We start from the raw sequence: 10,212 nt of genomic DNA on the forward strand, positions 1-10,212 counted from the left end.
GGTAACGCTGGTCAGGATACCTTGGATTTAGATAGGGTTTTAAGATTTGATGGTCGCTTATGTGTTTCAAAAGTTAGGGGTTTGATTTAGTTGATCCTTAGCGATGACCATGATTTCAGATTTTATTTATCCAGGCACGCCTAAGATGTATCGTGACTTGAGGTAGAATTACTTGTGGAATGGTATGAGGAGAGACATCGCATATTATGTGTCTCATTTCTTGAGTTGTCAGCAGGTGAAGGCTGAACATTTGAGGCTTGGTGGTAAGTTTTAGAGATTACCCATTCCTGAGTAGAAATGGAAGTGTATCACCATGGACTTCATTGTAGGATTGTCTGGCACTTCTAGAGGTATTGAAAACATTTGGGCCATCGTTGATCAATTGACCAAGTCAGCATACTTTCTTCTAGTTAATACTTCCTTTAGCGCCGAAATATTGACATATATCTACATCCGAGAAGTAATTCATCTTATGGTGTGCTTGTTTTTATTATCTCAGATCGGGGTTCATAGTTTACATCTTCAGGAGGAGTTGGGTACCCGTGTCGATCTCACTACAACTTTTCACCCGTAGATTGATGGTCATTCAAAGCTCACTATTCATGTTCTTGAGGATATGTTTTGGGCTTGTATTTTGAACTTTAAGGGTTAGTGTGATCAGTTTTTACCCTCGGTGGAGTTTGCGTACAACAATTGCTATCACTTTAGTATTTAGATGGCCTCATTTGAGACCTTATATGGTAGGCTTTATCGCTCTTCCATTGGTTGGTTTAAGTCTACAGAGCCAAGGTCATATGGTACAAAATTGATTTGGGAGGCCTTAGATCATTTGAGGGTGATTCAGGATAGGCTCAGGATAGCTAAGAGTAGACATTAGAGTTATACGGATCATAGGCATTAGCCGTTGAGAGTTGTCGTAGGTGATCGATTATTCCTCAAAGTATCACCCCTGAAGGGCGTGATGATATTTGGGAGGCAGGGTAAGCTTAGCCCCAGGTATATTGGCCATTCTAAGATATTGAGGACAGTTGGTGAGGCTACATATGAGTTAGCTTTTCCTCTAGCATTCTCAGCTATTCATCCAGTTTTTCATATATCGATGCTTTACTGGTATGTTCTAGATGAGTCGCATGTGCTCCAATATAATGCAGTTGAGTTAGATGATCATCTATTCTTTATTGAGGAGCCAGTTGCCATTCTAGCTAGAGATGTGAGACAGTTGCAATCCTGAGCCATTTCCTGTGGTTAAGGTTCATTGGAGACATCATCTAGTCGATGAGGCTAATTGGGAGACTAAGCAGGAGATGGGGAGTAGTTCCCCGACTTATTTGAGTCTTCAGGTACTTCTTAACTCTTACTTTAGTGGACGAAAGTTCTTTTAGTAGTGGATGTTGTAATGACCCTTCAGGTTATTTTTGAGTTAATGCATTCATGTCACTATTTAGAGTATATCTATAACGATCCTAAGTCATTTATGACTTCTTGGCAGTGACTGTTCAGTCGCCTGGTCATTCGTATGGATTTTAGGCCCATTTCCTTATTTTAGGGCTTTATAACTTAAAAAGTGAATTTCGGTCACTACATTAAGTAAACAACCTCATAATTGAATTCTAACAGTTCCATCAGCTCTAGAATGACCAACTTAGGCTAGTAGCATGATCGATATGAGAATTGAGGTAATCGATACGAGTTTGAGGCTATTTGGTGCTTTAGCCTTTGAAATTTGGCCTAAGGTTGGTTTTGGTCAATATTCTTGAAAAACGTGTTTGAATGAATTCCATTAGTGCGGTTATGTGGTTAGCTTTGAAATGTTAATTTTTCTTTAGAATGACCCTTCATTCATTTTCCGAGGCTTTCGATCTAATTCTAGGCCCGATGTGAAATTTGGCCAAAATTGGCACTTGGGTGTGGGACCCATTTTTTCATTAAAATGACCTCGTATGAGAATTTTGAATGATTCATTGAGTCCAAAACATCAAATTTGGTGGGATAGTATATCTCATTTGGACGTATGGAATTCTGAACAAATTTCGAGCATTCCGTCGGAGATTTAGATTATGCCAAAATAGCTGATGCAGAATCTTGCTGGTGCAAGGGTATTTTACCCTTCATGTTCGCGGGCAAGGTGAACAAGTCTCCGCGTTCGCGAGACCCTTACCGCGTTCACGGAGGTAATTGGGTAAGCCTTTGTGTTCGCGGGTCAGGGGCTGCATTCGTGAGCTTTGTCCTTTCCCTCAGCGTTTGAAGGATTTCCTCTACATTCACGGAGTTCTAGTCATTTTCCTTTCGCGATCGTAGGCCACTTAGGCCGCATTCGCGAAGGTCAAAACATTGGTCTTTTAATAAGAGACCAAAGACGAACTCAGCATTTGCATGATATTTCAAACTTCGCTTTCTCATTCATAATTTGTCCAATTTTGGTGATTCAAAGTCCCATACATCCAAAATTATCGTGGCTACATAGGTTGATGATCAAAAAGTGTAGGAGACCCATCGTTTGAGGTAATAGTGGAAAATGTCCGTTGTGCTTTAATAGTGGAAAATGTCATTTTTGTTGCATGTTTTTGTTTGGGATGATTCGATTCCCGACTTGTGTTCCATTTTGGAACACAAGTTTGTGGTAGTATTTAAGACTTTTTCAAGAAGTCTATTTTGGAATTACCACCACATTCCCCCTTTTGACTCCAAAATTGGTCTATCTTCAAATTTAGTAATTTTAACGTTAAAACGACCGTATTAACATTGCGTATGTATTTTTGATAGCATGAAAAAATTTAGAGGCCGTTAGGAAGGGGAAAACTCTGGTTATGTGATTTAGAGCATGTGTGATCGGCCTATAGGTAGGTTACGACTTCTCTTTCCCTAAATTGAGCTTGACTATGTAATTACCTATGGAATTATTGGAAATAGGGGTGGATAGTTATTAAACCATCTTAGGTGTTTATAAATCATGTCTTTGGTTTATTTCAGGGAATTTCGAGTTCTTGCGAGCATGTGCTTAGTTTACATTGATCATCCATGCCTTATAGCCTTGCTTTGACTGTTATAATTCTGGGCATATTGGCCTTAGTCTAGGCTTAGGCTAGTGTTGCAATAGATTCGCGATAGTCGTAGCCGTTAGGCCTCGCTTTTACTCCGATGTCGATTCGTATGGCTTAGCTCTTTGTAGACTGGAATAGCAGACTTAGGTCTGGTAGTTGAGCCTTAGATTAGGCCTTACCTCAGGTTGACGACCTTCTACCCCTCCTTCTCTTATTACAGTTTATTCGTAGATGATTTGAGCTTTGGGGCCTCGTTTGGCTATTCAGAATTGGATTTTATTCAAGCTTAGAAGTATTGAATGGACTATCTGAAAATGGAAGTATATCCACGGTGACTTTTTTATGACGAGATACCATGATATATTTCGATAGCCGCTATTATCATAGATTTAAGGTCTTATCATGCTGCCCTCTTATCCTCTACGGAGATGGGTTATCTGATTATGGACTTTTGCCCCTTTAAGACTCATCTACGTTTGAGGTTCGGGTGCTGGAATTCTTAGCTGGGCTGTCCATATTGACTATTTGGAGATTACTACTAATTTGTCCTTTTGAGACTTATCCGCAGTTCGAGGTCCGGACGCTAGACTTTTTAGCTGGCTGTTATTACTTGATTCTATTGGATACTTATAAGCTAACCGCGGTTCGAGGTCCAGGCTATGATTTTTCTGGTTGTAGAATCACCATTCCTCGTTCTTAGTTGTTTTAGCAATTCTATGTACTCGTCAGACTTATGGGGTACTGCTCGGGTTCTTATTTAAACTTGCGCACGTGTGTACCTTCTGGGATTATGGGGGTCCAATTACATGTAGTTAGCTTTACCTAGTTCCTTTAGTTCCTTGCACTCGTGTGCATTTCTTTATTTTCTATCTCATTCTGTTATTTATCTCAGATTCTATCTTTTCCTATTGCCTTTACTTTTCAAGCTCAGTCGGCCTATGATGACTATTGGGTACCGTTGTTTTGGTACTCATGTTACACTCTGCATATATTTCATGATGTAGGTTCGAGCACCAATTACCAGCACTGATTTGGGCCAATTATAATCTGCATCGGAGAAGAGAGTGAGCATTTGACATTTTGGGATCTTCTTGTCTCCATCTGTATATCTATTTGACTATCTTTTGCTTTTTGAGATAACTTTTGTTTTCGTGGTCTACTTTTGGGACTTGTATCAATATTTTGTAGTAGCTATGTACTTGTGACTTTCAGGTTCTAGGAGGGATCTTATAGCTTGTTGTGTATAGTTATTCGTGTGTTTCCGCTATTCCTCTTGTTTCTATTATTAAGTTGGTACTATTTCGTTTCTACCCTTAATTTTATTACTCGTAGTTTCGGGATACGGGTTGGCTTACCTACTGGGGGGTTATAGTAGGTGTCATCATAATTCAGAGGTCGGATCGTGGCAAAAATCGTAACACATGTCATTTTTTTATTGGCAATATTATTTTTTATAAATCAACTCTTTAAAATATATGTGAAATTTCTTAGATTGAGGTAAATGAAATTTGTGGGTTCCATGATATATGTGAAATTTCTTAAACACTTACTAAAATTTATTACACTAACCTGTATATGTCTATGCTTGTCTTTGGTTACTTGCTGTGTATTTGCAGGTTGTTGGAGACTTACACCAACATGCTTTAACATCAAAATCATAGAGGACAACATCTGCAGCAGCTCAACACCTGCAGCAGCCCAACACCTGCAACACCTGTAATAAATTTTTTATTGGCAATATTATTTGTTTTGGTGGTTGTATCTACTTATTTTCTTTGGAGATGAAGCCATGATATTCTATTTGTCCAACACTAACAAAAAAAAAAATTCGAAGAAAGATCAAAAGTGCATGAATTTGACAAAATAATAAGGATTGTTAGTAACTTTTCTAACTTATATTGTGGATGTTTGGCTATGAAAATAAATAAATATTTTACTTTATATGATTTTTTTTAAGGTTTAGTTATGTTTGGATATACTTTTTGCAAGGAATATTTAAAATTTGAATGTATTTTTTTAAAATATCATTTATAACCCAAATATCTAAAAATTAACAAAATCAGTCAACTTGATTAGTTTATCTAAAAGATACAATCAAATCTATCTCTAAAAGAATAATTTTTCAAAATAGATAGTCACATAATGTAACAGATTAGATCTCATATACGAGCGAGCTACTACATACTATTACAAATATTTTTCACTTTCTTTGCAATTTTTGAAGATGGAGTTATGCCGGACTGCCTTTTTTAATATTTAATTGTTTGAATACACTTCTCCTAAAAAATATAAAATACGATTTAAACATGAAATATAATTTAAATAGTGTTATTTTTATAAAAATAAGAAATTTAGGGTAAAATTCAAAAAAAAATTTACAAAGTAAAAGTTAAAAAATAGATGTTTTTCAAATTCCAAATATAACTTATATTTAAAATTTTTATAACCAAATAGTATTTTTTAAATAAAGTAAAAAAATACCTCTAAAATAATCAAGAAAAATTAATCTCATAGTCAAACAAACCCATTATATATCATATTTTTTTTTGAAAAAGACTCTTTTCTCCAAAATTTCGTAGCTAGTCGTAGGGAAAAATTATAGCATGTGCCGCGAAACATGGGAAAAACGTTAAAAAGTCCATGAAAAATATCTCTAGTATAGGTATTGGCAGCCCAATATAGATATTCCAGGCAGCCTCGTGTAAGGTCTGTTCCCATAAAAAAAAAAAAAAAAAAAAAAAAAAAAAAAAAAATATAGATATTCCTTCTCTATTCCCCATTAAAACTCTCTTTTTCTTAAACTCCTCGTTCTCCTCCTCTCTCTCCATTTCCTCTTTCTACGCAGCGACTTCTAAGGCGAGTAGAACGCAGGTAAGCACTTTCTCTCTCCATGGTCCGATTTTGATTATCTTTTATCACTTTTTCCTGTTTAGATCTGTGAAATGTAGCGATTTTTCTGTATTTTACTTTTTGTGAGGTTCAGTTTATTTTGATTAGTCTGTTTTCTGTAATTTTTGAGTTATATATATGTGGATCTGTATGTAGGTTTATTGGAAATGGATTGTACGTTTATGGATCTACGGTTCTATCGATCTGATTCGTGTTTTACAGTGCTGTTGCCGTGTTTTTATCGATATCACTGTATATCTGGTCAACGAATAGTGCGGTTTTTGATTCATATATATAGTTGTGTTTTGTGATTTATAATCTAGAATTCGGTTACTGAAGTATATACTATAGTTAGGGTAATTTGGTGAAGTAAGAGAAGTAGCTTTTGGCGTGCGTTTGTTTTTGAAAAAGCTGTACACACTCTGCTGATCTGGCCAACGCGCTTAGAGTGCGCTGGTGTCTTTGTTATATAAGTTTTTTTTTAGATCTATATTGCTCATACTCCAAAAATGTTGCCACACCTCTGGGATATTTCAAAAACGCACTTGTTGATATCTTTGAAGAGTCCGAGAAACATAGATTAAGATTATGTACGTGGTTTAAAATAACAGTATTCTGTTATTGAAGTATGTAGAAGGGGTAGGTTCATTTGGTGAAGTTAACAAAATGTGTTTTGGCAGTTGTTTGTCCTTTGAGCAAACTGTGTACATTTTGTGGCAAGATGTTCAGCTGTTTACCGGAGTACGAGCCCGTTTGGATGGGCTTTAAGTTGGTTAAGCCCCTTTTTAGCTTTAGCTTTTGGACGTGTTTGCCTAATACTAACTTTAAGCCATAAAGTTCTTAAATTCAGTCAAAAATGAAAAGTTAGGATTTCTAATTTTTTTTAAGTGCTTAGAGCCATTTTGTTTGACCATAAAAATTACTTTTATATCTCTTATATTTTAACTAAATTCTCAAACTACCCTTTTTATTCTTTTAACCCTAAAATTCAAATACTTATATTCAACATAAGCACTTTTATCCAAACACTCAACTGCTTATTTATAAAAATAACTTTCAGCACTTCAAAGTTCTAAAAGCACTTCATACATAAAAGTTACTTTTTTAAGCCCATCCAAACAGGCTCTACATCAGGCTTTAACTGTATTTTTTGTCAGACTTGTGATTTGGTTTATCTAGTGTATTAACAAGTTCAGAAATATGTTGATTTGATCAAATCAATTAATAAATAATTTTGTTTATCCTTCATTACTGTACCATGATAACTAGATTTACAATGAACAAGGCCAGTCACTGCTCACTGTGGATTAAAGGGAGCCACATCATTTGCTGTTGTAAGATCGATCATTTGTTTGTTTAATGTAAAAGAAAGACTATTTTCTCTGTCCCATTTTATTTGAGGTTGTTTGAATGGTTTGTGTGTATATATACACACACACACACACACACACTCACTCCTGCCATTTCAATTTGTTCGTCTTACTTTTCTTTTTAGTCCATTTCAAAAAGAATGCCTCTTTTCCTTTTTGACAACTCTTTAATGCTATCTTTCCATGTGGTATGTTTTAGACCGTAAGATTAAAGCACATTTTCTTACATTCTACATATCTTTAATATAACCTTTATTTTCTTAAACTCCGTGTCAAGGTAAAATCAAGAAAACAAATTTATGCGTCTAATTATAAACTACCTTCATCTTCTCATGTTCAAATCAATAGCTTGTTAAATTTTACTGTGGTTTGATAGTAATTGCAAACATCAAAGATTTACTTGGCCGATTGCTATTGAGAATCAAAACATAGTTTTTATTGACAATTTTAGTTCAAAGGAGAAGTACCATTTCAAACATGCCAAAATGCAAGAAATTTGGTCTTTGATATGGTGTAATAAGTTTCTTTGTTGCTAGTATTTAGTGACTTATGTTATTGTTGAGTTCCAAGGCAAGTAATGGGAATTAAAGGTAGTTGAATTCAACTGGGTATTTGGTTTGTGTCTTTCATGTCTTTTGGTGGTTAAGATGGAATTCAAAATTCTCAGTCATGAATTGTTATAAAAGAATTGTTGAGGTTAAGTGTAGAGACCTAAGTCTATTACTTTATCTTTGCAGGAGTTTATTCTAGGCTGCGATGGCAGAGAACCAGCACCCAACTGTTTATCAGAAAGTTGCTTGCCAGATGCATCTGAGCTCCAGTCTTTCCCAGGATGTCCATGCACGCTACAGGGGCATTCAAAGACCAGCTCTCTCCCAGAGACGTTTTCCATATGGCAATTACTCTAATACCGGACTACAGATGTGCCAAGCCACACAGGATCTCTCATTGATTTCCTCAAATGCTTCACCAGTGTTTGTGCAAGCTCCCCAAGAGAAAGGACTTGCAGCATTTGCCACTGATTTCCTCATGGGTGGTGTTTCTGCTGCTGTGTCAAAGACTGCTGCTGCCCCTATTGAGCGTGTGAAGCTCTTGATCCAAAACCAAGATGAGATGATTAAGGCTGGTAGACTCTCAGAACCATACAAGGGAATTGGAGATTGTTTTAAGAGGACAATTAAGGATGAAGGATTTGCTTCTTTGTGGAGAGGAAACACTGCTAATGTCATTCGTTACTTCCCCACTCAGGTATACCATTTACTTACATTTGATACTACAATTTATGTATATGAAGATATATGGGTGCTGGTTCTGTTGATTTTTGGAAATATGGAATGCTGGCTGATATTGTGTTCCACAGGCCTTGAACTTTGCATTTAAGGACTACTTCAAGAGACTCTTCAACTTCAAGAAGGACCGTGATGGCTACTGGAAGTGGTTTGCAGGAAACCTTGCATCTGGTGGTGGTGCTGGTGCTTCCTCTTTGCTCTTTGTTTACTCCCTTGACTATGCTCGTACTCGTCTGGCAAATGATGCCAAGGCTGCGAAGAAGGGAGGTGGTGGCAGGCAATTCGATGGGTTGGTTGATGTCTACAGAAAAACACTTAAATCTGATGGAGTTGCTGGCTTGTACCGTGGGTTTAACATTTCATGTGTTGGTATCATTGTGTACCGTGGTCTGTACTTCGGAATGTACGACTCATTGAAGCCAGTGCTGTTGACTGGAAAAATGGAGGTTAGTTATCCATCTGTTTTGGCATTTTCCCATTGGTAGTTTGCTATTTTGTGATGATATCATATGTTGACAGTTATGTTCAGATGCTTACAATACTTGGAAGTTGTGCCTATAACTTTGGAGTTGGGTTTTAGGATGGTTGGAATTATGACTTAATTCTATTAGCAGACATTGACCTTTTCTATTGCCTTGATGGTTCCAGGATAGTTTCTTTGCTAGCTTTGCTCTTGGGTGGCTTATCACCAATGGTGCTGGTCTTGCCTCCTACCCTATTGACACGGTTAGAAGAAGAATGATGATGACATCTGGTGAGGCAGTGAAGTACAAGAGCTCGTTCGATGCATTCAGCCAAATCCTTAAGAATGAGGGTGCCAAATCTTTGTTCAAGGGTGCTGGTGCTAACGTCCTCCGTGCTGTTGCTGGTGCTGGTGTGTTGGCAGGTTATGACAAGCTTCAGGTGATCGTCTTTGGAAAGAAATATGGCTCTGGTGGTGCTTAAATCAGAAGACATTAACAAAGACGTTTTAGAATTAGATTATGGTGATGAAAATCCTTCTTATTGAAGTTCCATTTGGGGTTAGAATATTTTACGTTTTTTTCCCTGCCCCTTTTGAAATAATTTAAAATTTTAGAGCGGGTTAAAACTTTGAACCTGCAATTAATCATTCCCTTGTGTAAGGGTGTTTTGTCATGCAGACCTTTGTATTAACAGCAGAGGTTACAGATTCTCATAATCAATTTTTGATTGAATTTAATTCAGATATTTTTTATCTGATAGTTAAATAAATACCCTTTACTGTCATTTTTTCATATTCGTCCTTATATTTAAACTCGTGTTAATGGCATCACATCTCTACTTCTGTTGGGCCAATATACTTTTAAATTTTAGATTAGCTTGAGCCTTCAAAGGAGATATTAATTGCCTCCAAATTGGAGTCTAGAAGACTAAACATTGTAGATGACTTCTTTAGAAATTAAATGTCACTGTATTTGATTATTTATGGAGAAGAGGAATTTCGTAAATAGTAAAAATAAAATTTTATATACTTTCCCTCCCTTTCAATTTTTAGTATGTGATCTTATTTCTCTTTTAGGATTAGAAAAAATGACTTTTAAAACTTTTAAATCTCTCATTTATGATAGGTTTAAAAGGTACATGTTTCAAAATTCTTATGGT

General features: G+C 36.3%; 1 protein-coding gene across 1 annotated transcript; it reads left to right on the top strand.

The window, feature by feature from the left end:
• The first annotated feature begins 5,798 nt into the window (after positions 1-5,798).
• LOC129887517 (ADP,ATP carrier protein, mitochondrial) lies at positions 5,799-9,837 on the top strand. The gene is made up of 4 exons (XM_055962632.1): positions 5,799-5,912; positions 8,038-8,548; positions 8,661-9,035; positions 9,238-9,837. The coding sequence occupies exons 2-4, from the start codon at positions 8,057-8,059 to the stop codon at positions 9,532-9,534; spliced, it is 1,164 nt and encodes a 387-aa protein (XP_055818607.1). The 5' UTR covers positions 5,799-5,912; positions 8,038-8,056; the 3' UTR covers positions 9,535-9,837.
• Positions 9,838-10,212: the final 375 nt, after the last annotated feature.

This window comes from Solanum dulcamara, chromosome 4, assembly GCF_947179165.1.
Source record: "Solanum dulcamara chromosome 4, daSolDulc1.2, whole genome shotgun sequence".
Lineage (NCBI taxonomy): Eukaryota > Viridiplantae > Streptophyta > Magnoliopsida > Solanales > Solanaceae > Solanum > Solanum dulcamara.